Below are 20,074 nucleotides of genomic sequence, written 5' to 3' on the forward strand. Positions count from 1 at the left end.
TTGGAAGTTTTGCAATCAAAGTCAAACAAATGTAGAACATTGTTCACCACTTTATTATACATGGAATAATTTTCATCACAGTAAACGTCAGTGACGTAAACAGACCCTTAAGTTTACATTATTAAGTGCTTATTTAACGTGAATGCTTTAATTTATGAGGCCTGGCATGGCCAAGCGTGTAAGGCGTGCGACTCGTAATCCGTGGGTCGCGGGTTCGCGCCCGCGTCGCGCTAAACATGCTCACCCTCCCAGCCGTGGGGGCGTATAATGTTACGGTCAATCCCACTATTCGTTGGTAAAAGAGTAGCCCAAGAGTTGGCGGTGGGTGGTGATGACTAGTTGCCTTCCCTCTAGTCTTGCACTGCTAAATTAGGGACGGCTAGCACAGATAGCCCTCGAGTAGCTTTGTGCGAAATTCCAAAAAACAAACAAACAAATTTAATTTATGGCTTAGTATGGTCAGGTGGGTAGTGCGCTCGACTCGTAATCTGAGGGTCGCGGGTTCGAATATCTATTGCACTAAACATACTCGTCCCTTCAGCGGTGGGGGCCTTATAATGTGACGGTCAAAAGAGTAGTCCAAGAGTTAGTGGTGATCACTAGCTGCCTTCCTTCTAGTCTTGCACTGTTAAATTAGGGATGGCTAGCACAAATAACCCTATTATAGCTTTCGGCGAAATTCAAAAACAAACAAACAAACTTTAATTTGTATAAACAAATACTTCGTTATCGATTATAAATGGTCATCGGATAATGATAAATTTAAGTTAAACGGTTTAATTAGCTATACACTGTTTTGTAAATAATATAATAATCGGAGACTAAAAATAATTTACTGAAATTATAATATAAATAAATTTTACCTCCCAAATTATCAGAATCAATGTTACATATTCATTAATTAAAAAATTATGTAAGTAATAATTGGTATCTACTTCCTTGACTTAACGTCATGGGTACCGTGCCAACTGTTAACCAGTCAATGCACGAATCGCTTGCCATCCTTTTCTCACACCATTTATGTCTCCAGTAATTTGCGATATCAAATAAATTAAGAAAAGTAAAATGCGCCTTACAATCTCTTAAGCGAAATAATTTTATAAATTGACGTTTAATAACTCTCTTTATTTACAAAAATGAATGTGTAAAAATGTATTAATTATTTTAACGTTGACAAACAGTAGGAATATATATTAAATATCATGTGACTTCATTAATATTCTTACTGTTTTGTATGTGGCTGCAGGAATCTTTCACGATTACGCAAAAAGATATTCCTGCTTTCAGACGTTTCATCGAAGACAGGAAATTTTCAGACTCCCCCTCACGCTTCCCTCTGTACACTGCTTATAATGAGGTAAACCTTTTATATTTATTAAGTCTCTTGTTCTTGTATAAATAAACTCCAGATAACTTGGTTTAAAATTCAAAATTGCATAATCTAGTCAAATTTTAATTGCCGTGTGAAAAATGGCTCAGAAGATAGATGGCAATAAGATTACATTTATCCTAGCACATGTTTTAGGGATGTTTTAGTCGACTGTCACAAGTATGATTCTGTATTCGATGTATTTTCATGTAAACCTCGTATTTTCAATTTGTTTGTAAGTACTTAATGATGAAAAGATTTATTTTAGTTTTAATCTATAAACACGAGCATAGATACTCTGAATATCAACTGTTGTCTTGGAGGTTATTATTAAGTTGTATTTTAAAATATTGATGCTGTATTAAAAATAGTGATAATAAAAGGACTTACGATAACTGCATCAAGGAAAAATATTAACATTATGTGTAAAGGATTAGATAAACTACTTGCTTTTAACTATCTTTTAAAGAAAGTCTTATTACGTGTAAATGAAAACACGTCATCTGTCTTGCATCAAGATCTATTAAGTGCGTCAGTAATTTTCCTCCAAACTTGACCATTATTGCTTAAAATGAGCAACTGTTTACTTAATACTTTAGTGTTAAGGCGCGTGTTATTAGGATAGTGTATTTTACTGCCTCTCCTCAGCATCTGTAGCTTAACCTAACCGAAATATTTGAAGTTTGTTTTAGAGCAAAGCTAGATAGGGCTACTAGCTGTGTCTAGTGCGAAAACAAACACCAAACTGTAGTGTTGTCAGTCCATAAAGTTTCCGCTCACCGGGAAACTGTACTTTAAGATGTCGGCTTCTAACTTTCGTGCTGGTATTTGTTGGTAGTTAAGAAATATACGTATTTATAAGTAAGCTTTATCACATATATCGTCACCAACTGACTATGTACCTCACCCTCTAGTAGTTAAAGGTAAGTTTGAGGGCTTTTGCGCTATAAATCGAATTTTGGCAATCGTGATAGATTCAGTATAATTTCATTTTTACATAGATCGTTTATCATAGTTTTGGGACATTGAGAAAGGAGTATTTAATGTAGATAAACTAAACTACTAGAAATTTAATTTTTATTTAAAAACTCGCTGTAAAATAAATTATAAAATCCAAACTAAGTAATAGAAGCTTAAAACAGTTCAGAACAAGTTGAGTTTCACATTTATGATTATAAATTATTTGAAAACGAAACATAAATTCATAGTGACTCCTGGTAAATAAAGAGCTTAGTGGTATATATTTGCTTTAAATTTCTTGGTAATTTTAAGCAATAGACGAAATTAACATTGCATTGATTTAAGGTTTGATCAGTTAGCGTGCTATAATTAATGTTAAGTTACAACTAATCTCAAGTTTTAGATAATGTTTCTAAATGTTTTTGTTTGTTTTGTTTTACAGGGCTGGGCTTTATATAGCGAATACTTGGGCGTAGAACTAGGCCTCTTCAAGGAACCTTATTTTTTGTAAGTAATCGTACATCATAAATTATTCAAAGAAACTGTCATAGAATATAATTACAATGTAATAACAGTTGGTAATGTTATGCTTATGACAATGGGAAATCGTTAAATTGATGAAAGTCACCCCTCATTTTGTTTGTATCTGATCAGTCAACCCCCTCATCGGTGTGGGCGCCAGTACCTGGTGAGGGGACCTCCTAGAGAAAGTTCTGTATTTTAAGTTTACCCCTCTAGGATCTGGACATCCACCCACATGTTTATCATGCATGGTGACCCATGAAGGGAAAAAGGGGATCCTGGTGGTTTAAAGAGTTCAAACCCAACACACCACTTTGGCTTTGAATTTTTGTAGATGGGTGGGCCCTAGGATCAACTGGCTCGTCCTGTTGAGGTAGACTCAACCGAATACCAGTATTTGGCGTTCTCAACAGGTGTTGTGGACATTGTCTGCTGGTGTTTGGGTGTAGTGTTTAAGAATTCTTGGCGTTGATGCAGTTACCTTGTTGGCACTGTGTCGCCTCCTTGTAGGACTCCATGGTGTGTGAAGTCAATGGGCACTGAATCTTCCTCTCTGTATTATGAATTTTCCAATTCTTAAAAACAACAAACAGCTACTTGGTAAACGACCACGCATACACGACTGTGTTAAGAGATCACAAACACAATCGGAACCTATGCCACAATTTTTAATTCTCCACTCTATCGGACATATTCTTGTGGAAAAATGTCTCTAAGTTTCTAATCCAAAAAGGGTTAGATAGGCTTGCTAGCTCTCCCAAGTCTGTCAAAAAAACTACGTTTTGGGGACATGTTGGTGGAAACATCTACCCTAAAACACAGTGAACTCCTGCATTCTAAGGTTATTGAGGATATACCTGTTCATGTTGCTTTTCATTCTATTCTGGATTCCTGCCGAGAACTTACTATTGTGAGAGATTTGAAGAACATCCCCGAGTTGGAGATTCTCGCTTGTTTCTCAGACCAAGACATTTCTGCTGTGCACTGTATCTCCTCTTGCAAGGACAGACTTGTGTTACTGACCAATGTCTTAATTTTACTAAGATCACTACATTTACCTGTTTTGGTCCAGGCCGGTTATCTGAACTTTAAAGTTCAGTCATACATTTCTGACCTTCTTCGATATTTCCAGTGTCAGTTGTTTGGACATTCAAAAGCATCTTGATGTGGTTGTCTGACGTGTGCTCGTTGTGGTGGCAAACATTACGAGTTCAAACTGGAATTGCACTGCATTAACTTTAGTAGTTCCAACCATCTAATGTTTGTTCTTGCTATAGTTGGATGGAGGAGGTATAGGTAGGGTGTTTGTAAATGGTTAGAATTTCTTACCTTAGCCTCGAAAATTATCTCCAGTTCCATCTCGGGCATATGTTGCTGCATTATGTTCCACTGCTACAGTATTGCATACATCGGAACATCTGTCTGCATTCCTAAAGTCGTTTTTCCAACCACGTGAAAAGTCTTTTGCCTTATTTGGTTAATCAGTTTAACAAGTCAATGCCTACTCCTGTCTCTATCACCACCACCATCCCTTTCACTGACTGCCTGGGTCCACTTCCTTTATTCTCGGCTTTTAGCGTTTGCTTGGGTCCACCTTCTTCAGCCATGATATGTAGAACGATAATTCGTTCATGCCCTCAGTCGCTGGAATCTGTCTACTTACCAAGAAATGTCCACTTAACCCAGGGCAGAATCCATAGAGATCAACAGACCTCTTCTTTATAAAGGGAACTGGTGTGGTCGTAAACCAAAGGGCACTCCTACCCAGTTAACCTCCAGTTATATAAAAAATAACCACTTTGGTACAGTGTAACTAAGGTTTCCATTTTAATCTGGATGATATAAGGCCTTGATATCTATCATTTTGTGTCTTCCCTTAGAGGAAGTATTTCTGAAACCTTCTAATATAGTCACCTTTCAGCAGTTTTGTTATGGACGAGTGCATGGAGGGATGACGCTGTTGATTGATGAGCACGTGCCCACCCTGTCTTTGCCATTTGTTTCCTTGGGTTATACCGTCACTTTGATCTCTCTACTTGGTCTCATTGAAGTCCCAGTCTCCTTTTTAATTCTGGGAGACTTTGATGGACACATTCCTCTCTAGGGTGGTGCTGATGTTAATTGGAAAGGTCGTTCTGTGGATAATATGCTGTCAGACTGCAATCTTTCTTCAATATTGGTTCTTATACTTGTTTTCAAACACCTATTTAGTCTTTTATTCTCATTGAGTTCTCTGTCTGCTCCTCTTATCTTTTCTCTCACTTTTCTTTGAGAGTTGACAGTGATCCTATTGTTTGAAGGAGATTGGTCATGGTTGATACCATCCGACCCGCGTATCTTGGTGGAAGTTGGACTAAACCAACTGGATCTCTTTCACTGCTTTCTTAGTACTTGATTCTACTGTTGCGTGTCTGTCATTGAGAGATAACTGCATGGTAGCAGTGGCTTATTGTATCGACCAGGCAGCTGCTCAATCGATTCCTTAGACCTTAACACATTTACCATGGTATCCTCTTCTATGGTAAAGTCCTGCCTGACAGGAGACATGGAAGGCTCAAAAACGGGTCTGGGATACCATTTAAATGTATCTTATTCTTTTCAACCACATTGCTTTCCAGTGGGCCTATGTCGGTGCATGGCAGATTATATATGTAAGCCAAAAGAAATATTGGATTAAGTTCACAGCTATCATCTCTTCCACCACCAATTACACAATAATATAGGACAAGATTTGGAAAGTTAGTACAAAATTCCCATTCCCTTTTTATCTTGTTTTCAATGACCAGGAAATTGCTGATGTCTGGAGAATTGCCAATACTCTTGGCGAGAGCTTTTCTCATGCTTTTATCTCTGTTTCTTCCCCTGCTTTCTTGGCTATCAAGTCTCGAGCGAAGGAGTCACCTCTTTGCGTTTGGGCCAATAGTTTCTGACTATAATCGCCCCTTTTACACTGATATAACTCAAGATTGCTCTTAATTGATCTGGTAGTACATTCGCCAGACCTGATTTTCACTGAGATGCTGCACTATTTCTTTCTCTCTCCTGTCTCTCTTGCTTTTTTTTAGTTTTTGCACAAAGCTATACAAGGATTATCTGCACTAGCTACCCCTAATTTAGCAGCGTAGGACTAGAGCGAAGGTAGCTAGTCATCACCACCAACTCTTGGACTACTCTTTTGACAACAAATAGTGGGATTGACCGTTATATTATAATTTCTTAATGGCTGAAAGGGCGAGCATTTTATGACAGGAATTCGAACCCGCAACTCTCAGATTACGAGTCGAGGGCCTTAACCATCTAGCCATATTTGGTTGGCTTCTTTTGCTATTCTTCTGGTTGTTTTAACTAGATCTGGCAGGAGAATGTTTTCCTGATTCTTGCTACTGGAACATTGTTCTGGGATATCAAGATTCCTTCTAATCATCCAATTGCTTTGACCAGCTGTCTCTAAGATCTTCAATGGAATGGATAAGGCTCGTCTTGTTCAGTTCTTCGACTCAAACAACCTCCTCTAGCCCACCCTATATGGGTTCCGTCGACAGTGTACTACTGTGCACCACCTGATCATACTTAATGCATTTTGTACCTTAAGAAGGCACTACGACACTACTTGGAGGCCATTTACCATTTTCATCCAGAACTTTTTATTTGACAGGCGATTCCAAGTCTATATGGGTTTCTTGCTCTTTTTTTACAGACACTTGAAGACCCTCAGTGCTGTATCACGAGTGTCACACTTTTCAGTGTCAAGATTAATGCTATAACCACAAAATTCCCTCCTACTATTGCAAATGGGCTTTGTGTTGATGACTTCCACATCTCGTGTCGGTTGTTGAATATGAGGTTTGAGTTGCAGCTTCAGTCTCCCATCAGTCGCTTCTTGAAATGGACCGCAGTGAATGGTTTTATTTTCTTTCTCCAAAACCGTTTGCATGCACTATTGCCAATAACGAGGTATACACCCTGATTGAGCTCTGTCTCAGTTATGTTGTTCTTCCTGTGGTCTCGGAGACAAAGTTCTTGGAGCTTATCTTTGACAGTAAACTAATAACCATTTTTTACATCAAGTAGCTATGCATCAAGTTTATGGGGGAGGGGGAGTGAAAACCCTCCATATCCTCTATTCTAGCTTTTGGGGGTGGCTCCTTGTTATATGCTTAGGATCTATCATGCCATCATTTGCTCTAAACTGGACTATGGGTCTCTTGTGTATGATTCTGCTAGGACCTCAGCCTTAAAGATTTTGGACTTCCATTCACCACCTGGGGCTTCAGCTCTACACAGGGCTTTCCACTTCCTTTGCGTTATGCCATTAAACTTGGATTCTTACCACAGCATCCCACCTGGAGCTGTCTTCCTTCCTCAGGGAGTTATGCTCTATTGGAATAGACGGCCTGCTATTCTTTCATTTAACCTTTGTGTCCAAGTGCAGCTGACCAAGTTAGGTGGGTCATTGGATGATGTTGCTGTCTCCACTGGTCAGCTCATCCTGCCATGGCTTGTTACCATCCCCACCTTTGACCTTTTGTTGTCATCTGAGAAAGGTGAACACTACTTATAGGAAAATAACGTCTTCTCTTTGCCAAACATTTTTCGAACCATTCTTCCATTCCCGTTTATATGAATGGTTCGAAGCTAGTTTATTCTGTTGGATCTTCCATAGTTTGGTACAACTTGGTAGTTCACAGGATCCCCCTTTATAGTTTGTGTTCACTGCTGAGTTGTGTGCCACTTTCTTGCCCTGGATCGCTTAGAAGCTATGAAGTACACAGATTGTACTATTAACACCAACTCTCTTATTTCTATACTGGCCATGGAATTGCTTAATTTTAGTTCCTACCCAGTTCTCGTCGATCTTTACAAATAAGAATATCTGAAATCGTGGTGGAACAAAATGTATCAAAACTACATTACGTAGGTAGTTTAATGCCACCGAAAATTGATTGCTTTTGGAAAGTATTTGGAACAGCCTTTTTCCACGTAAAATATTCGCACTTAGCTCATAAAGATGGATTAAGATCAGAGATTCAGAATATCTATTGCATTTTATGGCATTGGGAAAACAAAGGAATACAAGTCAACTTGAGGGCCCCATGACCACCCAGATATAGATCTGCAACAAGTCGTACCCCAGTCTCAATAGTCAGTGTGGTCTTTTGTAATAGGTAAGACTATTAATACTAAAGGTACCTAGCAAGATCAACCCACGTGCCCTTGACAAAAGTGCGCAGTATAATTAAGAAAGATCTCTGCGCGCAGAGCCAATGGATCTCTGTGGGATCGTAATATTGAGACGCCCTCTAAGAATCGCTTCCTCGTTCACACATGAAGTGTGGAAACTATGCGGACCGACGTGCTTTGAACATAACGGCCTTAAGATGGAACCTTCTTCAATGGAAATTATGCTGCAGGACTGTTGAGATACGCGTTCATTAGACAACATAATCAGACTTAACAACATGGTGAACCTCCAAAGTAGTCTTAATATAGCGTATTCAACCCTGTATATGTAGTGGATTCACAACACAGTATCCTCTCTAAGACTAAAGTATCAAGTCAGGCTGGGTATTTGTAGCATGTAAACGTTTATTCACCATGGGAGGGGGGATATGGGCCAATTCTACTCTCCGTTAGTAAGAGGGAAGCCCAAGGATTTGCTGTGGGTGATATTGTCTAGCTGCTTTCCCTCTTATCTAGCACTTCTAAATTAAGGACAGCTAACGCAAATACCTCTGGAGTCGCCTTGTGGGACATTCCAAAAACAAATCTTTTCACCCTATGAAGCCATAAAGTTCTATACAACAATTTTCCCAATGAGATAGTACTAATTTTTGACACGTTGTGTTTAAAATACAGAACTATTCCAAGTGGAGAGAGCGTATATAAAGACAACTATATTTACTTCAACATTTTCCTCAATCTATTTCTTCCATTTTAATTCTGTTTTTAATCAAGGCAAAGTATCGAGAATGTATTCTGTTATTTGCAGTATAAATCTGGGTTGACCTCGTATTGTTAGCAAGCTGTGTATTTCTGGTGATATTTAACTTGTTAATTTTGAGGTATAACAGTCATTTTAGCTTTTAAAGGTTTAACGAAGATTTCTTATTTTTAATTATTATCGAAGACTAAATGCCCTATTCTCATTGAAAATTTTAAATCTAAGTTAAACCTTTTATTTTGTGATTCAATATTTTCTAAAATATCGCATTTTATCGAGTAAATGCATTTGCTACAATTTCGTAGGTGTAAGAACAGGTCAACAACAGTGACACGAAAAGTAACTATTGCGGGGTCGAATCCCAAGCTTTAGCATTATAACCCCTCAATCTTGCTACTGAACCACTGGGAAAATATATTTCACTTAGGAAAAACAATCCTTATGCACGGTCACATCTTTAAAGCTATACATCAACTCTAAACTCTAGGAGTAGATGCAACTTTGTCTCAGGAAGTAACCTGAGATATGTTGCCTCAGCCTCAAAAGCCGTTCTGAGGCCAAACGACCAGTACAGCAGTTTTTGGCAAACAGGACGACCAATTGGTCTCAAATTGAAAATTCTTTATTGTTTTGGTATGTGATCAAGGGGGCTTTTATAAATGAAAAGAATCTTTTAACAGCAACACAACAACAACTACAAAGTGTACAAAGTTACAGTAAAGTAATCTGCATGTAAATAAAGAACTAAATCAATTAAATCCTTTTTCATCCAATCAACACCTAGAATTCTGCTAGTAATGATATATTTAAAAACAATAATGAAGAGCACACAATTTATCTGAAGCGTACACACCTTTGCTAGTTTCTTAAAGCTTCCAAAGATCTTTACAATGCTGAGAAAGATGATCTATTCATTTTACTTTATGATGGGGAAAATTAGTTTTCAATTTTCATTTATTCATTTGTATTTTATTTTGTTGCTTATTTCTTATGAGAAATAATGCAATAAAGGTCTCAACTAAGATCTGACTAGTGAATGATTTTGTTAGAACTTCGCCCAAAACTACAATGGAGCTATCTTCCTATAGCCCGCCTTAATGTAAAACTGACATTAGAGAGAAAATAACAACCACCACAAACTCTTGGGCTGATATTTCCGGATCAAATAATGCGATTTGAGTGTTATACAGCACCCACGACTTTAGAGTGCGGAGCAAATTTTTGCGGTAACGAGTCGCGAACCGTAGATCTTCGGATTTATAGCTAGATTACATTAACTGGAGTATAATCGGTCCAGAGCAATAGAGTAACAAGTTACATAAAGCTGTACCGCTAATATGGACTGCTTGCAAAGGTTGGACTTGGGTCAGAAACTTTATTGTAATGTTTGAGTAGTGACTTACAAAAAATGTAGTGAATGTTAGTGTTAGCAAATATACTGAAATATTAAGATAGAGCTAAAGAAAAGGAGTCAGTGTGTGTTGTAACTTGAAAGCCTAGACGTTTTAGTAACTACTTATCATTTTCTATTCATTTTTACAGGCTAGGCCGTCTATCGGAAGAAATATGCCGAGCATGTAGACTCGTTGTTGATACCGGAATACATGCATTTAGGTTTGTGGTCATTATTCATTTACTGTGATGTTTTATTCAAATTTTGAAAAGAACTCTATGAATAACCAACATATTTATAATACTGGTTCTGTGGTTTATTATTTTAATGTTTATTTGTTGTTTTATTTATTTCTGTAAGTGATAAGTTTGAATTGTGTTCAGTTTATAATCCTCTAGTTCTTGTGTTTTCATCACATTAACAACTTAATTTTTACACACACACACACACACAGAGAGAGAGTAATCATCTTGTGTTTTCATCACATTTACACACACACACACACACACACACACACACACACACACACACACACAGAGTAATCATATCAGTCTATTTTACTGCTTCAACGCAGTTCCATAAAACGTAACACAAATAATTTTAAACATAACAGGCTTCGCGGCCATGTCAACTATTCCTAAGATTTAAACACATCTATCTTTTGATTTAGAATTGATGTAGAGAGACAATAATCATTTTGCAGTAACCACCAACACCGAGGATGAATATCATTTACAAAGTCTCTCGCAGCTAAAGGAGTCATACAGCTGTATATCGATGTTTAAGGTTTCTGACCTCGCAGCCCTAAACGTACCCGAAGACCACGCCAAGTTTCGTTAAACTTCTTCTGAGTTCATAATTACAACATTTTGAAACGTGGCTGCATAAACTGGAAACCCTTGCAGTAATTTACAGTTCTATATAAAATAATTAGTGATATCTATAATAGTAACATCTGTAATAGCTTTGAGATATTAGTGTGTAGTATCGTTATAAAGGTGCTTGCTTTTCTTAATTATCTGTTTCTTTTGAAAATGAAACAATTTTTCATTTCGTATCAAACAAATCATCTTGCGAGTTCCTAATTTGCTTAACTGAATCACAATACTTTTAATTATTTTATTGTTTTGAACAAGTTAAGTTTGATTTTCAACGCTTATATTTAGTGTAAAATATGTTTTATATTTTGTAGGAAGAATGTAACTGGAACATTAATGGTGAATTATAATTTTTAACTAAAAAATAGAACATCTTTCATCGAAAATTTAATTTTTTTTTTCCAGATGGAGTCGTAAAAAGGCCGTTAATTACCTACTGGAAAATACGTCTTATAACATAAAAAACATTGAAAACGAAATTGATCGTTACATAACGTGGCCTGGTGAGGTAAACTGTTACGACCAAGTCGTATTTTAATGTCATTAATATAAATTTATTGTATAATATTGCACAAATATCTTTATGTATTTATTTGGAATTTTAAACCATAATTCAGTCAAATCAAAATAAATATAATCTTAACCGGTTAAGAAGCGAAGAGTGATAAAAATGAATTACGCATGTAATATGCATTTTCACATTAATTTTGAGCCAGCAAATCTGTATTGTGCCCAAGAAGTTGGTTATCTTGAGTCTTACAATTGATAGAAGGTTACATGGAACTTACCACGTATAAATATAACAAATTCCGAAGAAGGAGAGGCGAGTAGTCCACATAATAATAACCTTTTAAACGAAGCATATCAGACTCGTCCGTTAAATCAAGCTTTAGGTGAGTATAGTTAAAGGATTTTGACATAAAAATTTTGTTTTTTTCTTTCTGGAGAGTATATCTGACTACAAGGTTGTTCATCTAATTATAAGAACTGTTCGTCACCAGTTATTTTGGTATATTTCTGTCAATAACTTCCTAAAGCTGTAATAAGGTAATTGGGCTGTGTTTAAGCCACGCTGTAGGGGTTATTTGTTTACTTTTAATTTTGTGTATTGGTGACATCGGCTCCTTTTCCCTTGTAAACTAACGAATTAGTATTATAATTTATAGATTTAATTTTTAAGGTGGAGAGATTAGTATTTTGAAAGCATTATTTAAAAAAAGGATATTTTACGAAAATTTCAATATAAAAGGACAAGAGAATTTGTGGAGAAAAAAAGGTCCGCACAACTGCCTACAAGATCACTGTGGTCTTAATCCGACAATGTTTTCAGAACATGTTTTACTTGAAAAATGAATTAAATATATTAGTGAAAATCTATAAACAAAAATATACAGTAAAGAACACGATTAGCTGTAAAAGCGCGCACTCAAGGATTGTTTTTTTGCTGTTGAATTTCGCGCAAAGCTACACGAGGGCTATCTGCGCTAGTCGTCCCTAATGTATCAGTGTAAGACTAGAGGGAAGGCAGCTAGTCATCACCACCAACCGCCAACTTTTGGGCTACTCTTTGTAGCCTATTTGTCAAAGAAAACCACATTCGCATCACCCCAGGCTCAGATTGAAATAATGGAGATGTTCAGCCATCAAATACAGAGGAACATTGCACACGAAGTACAGCAGAGTAAAATCTTTGCATTAATGATTGATGGCACTCAAGATGTTACAGGTGCCGAACAGGAAGCAATATGTGTACAATACGTAGATGAGAACCTTGACGTCCATGAGACATTTCTTGGTTTGTACAGTGTTTCCAATACAACTGGTGAAACAATATCCTCGACTGTACAATCTACCACTGTCAGGAATAAGAGAACAAACTTGTGATGGAGCTGCTAACATGAGTGGTGCGTACAGTGGATGCCAGGCAAAAAATAAAAGAGAAGCAACCGTCAGCTTTGTTTTTCAATGTGCAGAACACACATGGCTAATTTAACAATGCAACATGCAGTTGAAGCTTGTGAATGTGTTCGAGATTCTATCCAGTGGGTACATGAACTTGGTGTCTTGCTTCAGAGGTCAGGCAAATACAAGACAATCTTTGAAAATATTGTATCGTCAGACAGCCACAATGGTCCAGTTAAGTACCTCCACCCACTGTGTCCAACACGTTGGTTGCGCCACCTATCTGCAATTACATGTGCAAATGATCACTACAGTGACATTGTTGATTCTTTGTCTGAATTAGCAAATAAAAAATCGGATGTATCAGTGAAAGCATGAGGTCTGCTGAACAGATTTGACAAAAGAAAGACAGTTATAAAATTGTTGATTGCTCAGCATCCATTAGCTGCATTAGAGGAACTAAACCGTGCATTCCAAGCAAAATCAGCGACAGTATTTGGCATGATTGAAGCATCTGTAATGACAGTCAAGCAATTGCAGGTATTGTGAATAGAGGAAAATTACAACGAGATATTTGATGAATATGAGAAAAAGTAACTTCCCTAGATCTGGTACCTTTTGAACTACCACACATTTGCAGACCCCCCACAAGGATCGCAGGTGATGGCTCAGCACACCATTCTGCAACAGCTAGAGATTACTACAGAAGCCAATATTTTGAATTTTTGGATACAGTCATAGAACATCTGACCATAAGGTTCAATGCAGACAACAATGACTTGAGAACATGATCACATCTGGCAAGATTGACAACTCGATTATAAACTTCTATCCAGAAATCTCTGCACAACGGCTCGAGTTTCAGTTGCCCATGTTCATAGGAGCAACAAAAGCAGTATCTCTGAAAGGTGGGAAGGATGCTTACTGTAAAATGCATGAAACAAGCCAGCAGATGTTTAGTGAAGTGTTTCTTTTCATGAAGATTTTGCTTGTATGTCCAGTATCCAGCTGCGAATGTGAACGCAACTTTTTTGCATTAAGACGGTTGAAGACGTGATTAAGGTCAACTGTGTCTCAGTGCCGCCTCAACCATGTGGCAGTTTGTCACACTCACAAAGATGAGGTCGACAAGAAAAATATAGAAGAGCTTATGGAAGAATTCATAAACAGATCATCACAAAGGAGGTCTACGTTTGGGAACATGTAGACTAGAGGACTAAATGAATCTCACTTCAATGAAAAGTATGAATAACTATGTGCTACATTGGATTGATGTGTAATTTTCAAGAGTTCGCAAAGACATTTTAATAATTTTTATCAAACAACATGAACAGTTTTTCAGTAGATATAAACTTATCAAGGGTAATTACTAATTTTATTAATATTTGAAAACGTAATTCATGCGATGAAAGTTATTAGTAACTTTGTCAAGTACAATGGTCATCTTTTATACTGTGCAGTGTGCAGGAATAAATTCATGTGGCAGTTAATTTGTGACACATTTGTCTTTATTCTATTAACATTTTGAAAACTGTTCACAACACCTCACTTATACAAACCTACATGAAAACTTGAAGTATCGTGGCAACAAGATTACTATGTGACTGCATGTTTACAGCTTTCAGGTTCACGTAATCGGAGATTACCAATGTGCAAATTGAACAGTCCACATAAGTGGTTGGAAAAATCACCCCCCCCCCATCTGGTGTAAAAAATCTACGCCCCTGTCACCCACCACCAACTCTTGGGCTACTCTTTTACCAACAAATAGTGGGACTCACCGTCACATTATAACGTCTCCACGGCTGAAAAGGCGAGCATGTTTGGTGCGACGGGGATGCGAACTCGCGACCCTCAGATTACGAGTCGCACGCCTTAACCCACCTGTCCATGCCGGGCCTTCATTTTGACAAAAGTTAAGAAAAGAACGACCTTTACACTCTAGATAAAAGTAAATGCATGTACACTGTTGGCCAAAATCCTAAGGCCAATCAACATAAAGAAAAAATATGCATTTTGCGTTGTTAAACTCCACCATTTATTTGAGTAGAACTTCGAAAGATAAATAAGAAAAGGGAAAATAAAAATAAAAAACCTTTTTAGCATTTAATAGGGAAAATGTGAAAATACTAGCTGGTCAAAAGTTTTTAAGACCATACTGAAACGAAGCGTTAATCGGAAAACACGTAACGAAATTTAGTCATTTGTGTTCAAGCATTAGCGTTGTCAACATCTCCTACTGACATCTCCTGTGCTACACTGGGTTATAACATGGCAAAGGCTAAAAGTTGACAGAGTTTGATGGTGGCAGAATTGTGGAGCTGCAAAAACAAGGTCTCTCTCAACGTGCCATCGCTGGTGAGATTGGGCGTTATAAAACTGCTGTTGCAAATTTCCTAAAAGACTCTGAGGGATGTGGAACGAGAATTGCAAGCGGTCGGCCCAAGAACATTTCGACGGCGTTGAGCAGGAAGATTCGACGGGCTGTCCGGCATGACACCAGCCGATCGTCGAACCAAATTAAAGCTCTTACAGACGCAGAATGCAGTTTTAGAACAATAAGACGGCATCTACGAGAGAAAGGCTTTAAAAACCTAAACTTCTTCAAAGGTCATGCCTCCTTCCACATCACGAAACAGCTCGGTTAAAACATGGAACGTAGAAAAGTGGAAGAAGGTTTTGTTCGCTTCCAAAGTTACTGGCACGATAAGGATATCCCACCGGATACATTTTCTACAAGACACAGTGGAGGAGGTTCCATCATGGTCTGGGGTTCTTTCTCCTTCCATGGAATAGTGGAGCTTCAGGTTATACAGGGACGTCAAACAGCAGCTGACTACATTGGCATGTTGGAGAGAGCATCCTTATTGACTGAAGGCCCTCGCTTCTTTGGAAATGACTGGATCTTTCAGCAGGACAACACTGCAATCCATAATGCCCACAGAACAAAGGACTTTTTCTGCTGCAATCCATAATGTCCATAGAACAAAGGACTTTTTCATAACCAATAACGTGATTCTTTTGGACCATACAGCTTGTTCGCCCGAACTGAACCTAACTGAAAATGTTTGGGAGTGGATGGCAAGGGAAGTCTATAGAAATGGACGTCAATTCCAAACAGTGCATGATCTTCGTGAAGCCATCTTCACCACTTGGAATAACATTCCAGCTAGACTTCTGCAAACGCTTATGTCGACCATGCCAAAGCGAATGTTTGCAGTTATTCGCAATGATTGCCGTTCAACTCACTACTGAGACCTCTTGTTGGGCATTTCCTACCCTGTTTAGGACTTTTTTTGGTACGGTCTTAAACTTTTGACCAATTAATATTTAGGCTAATTTCCCTATTTTTCGTTTTTCCTTATTAAATGCTAAAGTTTTTTATTTTTATTTTCCTTTTTCTTATTTTCATCGTTTGAAGCTCTACTCAAATAAGTGGTTAAGTCTAGCAACGTAAAATGCATATTTTTTCTTTGTTCATTGGCCTTAAGGTTTTGGCTAGCAGTGTACGTACGAGTCCATACAATTGTAACACAGGCTATAGACATGTCAGTATTTTGGTTCTAATACTAAAATGTAGTAACGAATTAATAATTAGACATAAGTGGTTGTATAAACTACAAACCATAACGATTGCTATCTAAATTACCACAATCCTTCCTTTAGTAGTTGGATTCGTGTTGCTCTTTAATTATGGATATTAACTCCCCTTAAGTGATATAACACGAGTTTAGGTTATCTGATCATATGTCAAACATTATTATGATTTTCCACCGTTCATAATTCTTCTCGTGTCTAATTCATTATCGGAAGATGTTTTATACGTCTAGTAAAAAAACTGTACTTCAAAATAAATTGAGACGTACAACTAATAAATCAGCTGTAATCCCTCTATAAACTTTATAGGAATAACTTTATTTTTGTAAGGCGGTGTTATATCGTAAAAGAAGTTTTTCACCATGGAACAATATGATAAACTTCGTAGGAATACATTAATGCTATATTATGTATAAATTGACTAAAACTGAACTAACAATTCATTCAAAAGTCCAACGAATTCATCGTTTAATGTGTTTGTGTGTATAATATTTATTTGAAGTTGGTAATAATGGCTACGATTTGTTTTTCATCTCTCAAAGTCGTTTGATAATGTTTTTTATGTCCTCTGAATAAGAAAAGCAGTTTTGTCGTTTTCGTACTTTATTTTTTGTAAATGAACAATTCTAACCTGTTTTACAAAATCAGACACCCGATTATTCTGCTAACCTTTACTTCTGTTAACCTGATTGATGTCTGAAAATATTAAACTTTGGTTACCTCCCCTCCCACAAAACAAACAAACATACATGCAAAACGTTATATATATAAACAAGATGCCTGAAGGCATTACAAGGACGTTTGAGTTGGTGTTTTTGTGTGTTTGATGTATAACTTCTCTGTATTCTTAGGTTTGTTCATACAAAATAGGAGAACTGAAGATAAAGGAACTAAGAAAAAGAGCAGAGAAAGAACTTGGTAAGAATCTAGAATAGCACGTTTCAATCAGGATCATTTTATCGTTCGTGGTTGCTCTACCATACAATAATGTGATTGGTACACTGGATTGGGCAGCAACTGCCTGTTGTAGAGGACAATGTTTCTAAAGTCTTCAGTTTTGTTTTTTCAACAGCAGTTGTCGCTGCCCATCCCAATGTACTCATTATGAAAACTCTTCCTAAACAATCTATCAGAGGTTCAGTAATGATTTCAAAGTGTTATAGTACAATACTGTATTTCGTTTTCACTTATTTTTTTTATTGACGTTTCTTTCTACTGAAAAATATTGTTTTAGGTTTTAACTATTCGTTAATTTATTTATAAACAACCAGGGAAGAGGAAGGAACTCGAGCCCTTATCATAATTATCATCATGTTTCAATCAGATTTCTGTTTACAATTACTCTTAAGATAAAATTCACTCATAAGACAATTTCTCTTTATATTTTTCAGGTAACAAGTTTGATATCAAAGATTTTCATGATCTTATTTTGAGAAATCATGGTCCATTAACACTGTTAGAAAAACAAGTGGATATCTACATCCAACAACATTGGCAACAGTAAAAATAAGGATTATTCACCCATCAGAAAGTTCATGGAGAGATCTGTTTGGTTTGAACTTTATGTAAATCGAATTATTAGGGAAATAATGTACCCTGTAGAGAAATTTCTATCTCCTTGAACACTATCAAACTTACCTGTTCTTCACAACCACCATAACTAAACATCCTGACATCAGAGCATAATTCAACAAGCATATTACACAGATAACAGTGCACTCACGACATTTAAACCAAAAATCTGAAGAGTCAATGTTCTTAATCTTGTACTATTTCTTTGAGTTTTGCACAAAGCTTCTTTATGGTTATCTACATTAGTTGTCTCTAATTTAAGTTATGGACAAGAAGGATGGCTGTTCGTCAACACCACCTCCTGCAAGTTCTACTACTTTTGTGGAATAGTGCAAGTTGACTCACTCTTGTAATGTACTCGCTCCCAAACTTCAGAGTCATGTTTGATAGTTTTGCATAATAACAAGATATGAACCACAGAGCTTTGGATCAACAGTACAGCACACCAATTACTGGGTCACTTTTCTAGTGTAGAGTACAAAGTGTCACAAGGCTACTTGAATGATCTTCACATATCAACATTCAATGTGCAAAGTTTACAAAATGAGTAGTGCTTCTATTTGTAGATTTGTTTATGCCATTGTTGATGAAAAACAATTACTGTGGAAAAATTCTGAATGTGCAATAGTAGTTTCTATTGTAATTTTGGCCAAACATGTTTACCATATCTTTCAGTCTTGTAATTCTTAATGTTTTGTTTATGAATTTCTAATTCAGTTGAAAATAGTTTAATAGTAGAGAACTTTATCTAGTTCATGTTTCAATGGAATGTTCCTGAAGAAAGTGTAAAGTCGAATGTTTAATGAAATACAGAAAACTGCAGTATTAGGTTGTTTATTCTTAATATTCAAATGCCTTCTAAACACTAATATACATAACAAAAGTTAAATTAATTGAAAACATACAACAGACAAAATATGCCATTTTGTTAGTGTGGAATGTGATACTAGTTATCTTGTGGTAAAACAAAATGGTAATATTGTATTTTTATTTAGTCAATATATATATATTAGGAAATGGTTTTGACAAGGCATCCACAATTATGGCTTTAATTGTTTTACTAGAAAAGTTTTATTACAATTAAACTGCATATTATTCAAACATTTGCATTCAATGACTAACTTTCTCTTTTACAATCTAGGTAGCCTTTCTTTACAGTAAAATTAAATATAATTATGTACATACCAAGTTTAATACCTGCCAGGAAGAAATCTTGGCCATAATAAAATTTGCTCATTTTGAGGTTACACAGATGATGGACAAATCAAACAAGTTGAAACATTTTACTAAACATGAAGTTTTTTTAGATGTACTATAGTTTTTAAGTAATGTTTTGTACAGGGTATGTAGAGCTTAACTATTTTATATATAAAAATACATATTAGTCCTTTCCAAGGATGCATAGATTAAATTCAAATAACATATGCTCATCCTATACACATACTATGAACTACCCAATACAAAAACCAACTACACAACTTGAACTATTTTTACATGTACAAAGGCCTTATTATGGTGTATATGGATATGAAATAACAATACAGAAAGTGAGATCATCTGCCATTTTTGAATTTGAAAATTTTATAGTTAATGTTAGAAGATGGTTGTATTTAGCCCTTTTATTTGTTATATAATGATTCACTTCCATTAATGTATACGTGAGTTGTTCAAATTAAAAATCTAGTAAAGCAATATGCATCTACAAACATAACTATTAAATACAATGTAACTTAGAATCAAGCTTGATCACTTACAAATCAGAAACTAGGATCCAGATTTAGAACACTACAGATTGTACTTATGTTTTTGTTTTCATTTTCCTTTAAAAAAAAGAAGCAAGTCATGACAACACTTTGTGCTACAGGGGTGTTAACCTGTTATATGTTACATGAACAAGTGCTATGTGTTACACCTGTCCCATGAAACCAATAATATACCAC

General features: G+C 36.4%; 1 protein-coding gene across 4 annotated transcripts in view; it reads left to right on the forward strand.

Annotated features, from left to right (window-relative positions):
* Positions 1–18,956, forward strand: part of LOC143231037 (uncharacterized) — a 58,767-nt gene extending 39,811 nt beyond the window's left edge. For 3 of the 4 annotated variants that reach the window (XM_076465517.1, XM_076465518.1, XM_076465519.1), the window contains 6 exons: positions 1,247–1,357; positions 2,772–2,836; positions 10,335–10,406; positions 11,469–11,571; positions 17,414–17,480; positions 17,954–18,956. In XM_076465517.1, coding sequence (XP_076321632.1) covers positions 1,247–1,357; positions 2,772–2,836; positions 10,335–10,406; positions 11,469–11,571; positions 17,414–17,480; positions 17,954–18,066 — 531 coding nt within the window. In that variant the 3' untranslated portion in view covers positions 18,067–18,956. The remainder of the gene's footprint in view (positions 1–1,246; positions 1,358–2,771; positions 2,837–10,334; positions 10,407–11,468; positions 11,572–17,413; positions 17,481–17,953) is intronic. The other variant, XM_076465520.1, reaches the window with a different exon arrangement.
* The last annotated feature ends 1,118 nt before the right edge of the window (positions 18,957–20,074 follow it).

Source organism: Tachypleus tridentatus, chromosome 10 (genome assembly GCF_004210375.1).
Source record: "Tachypleus tridentatus isolate NWPU-2018 chromosome 10, ASM421037v1, whole genome shotgun sequence".
In the NCBI taxonomy this organism is placed as follows: domain Eukaryota; kingdom Metazoa; phylum Arthropoda; class Merostomata; order Xiphosura; family Limulidae; genus Tachypleus; species Tachypleus tridentatus.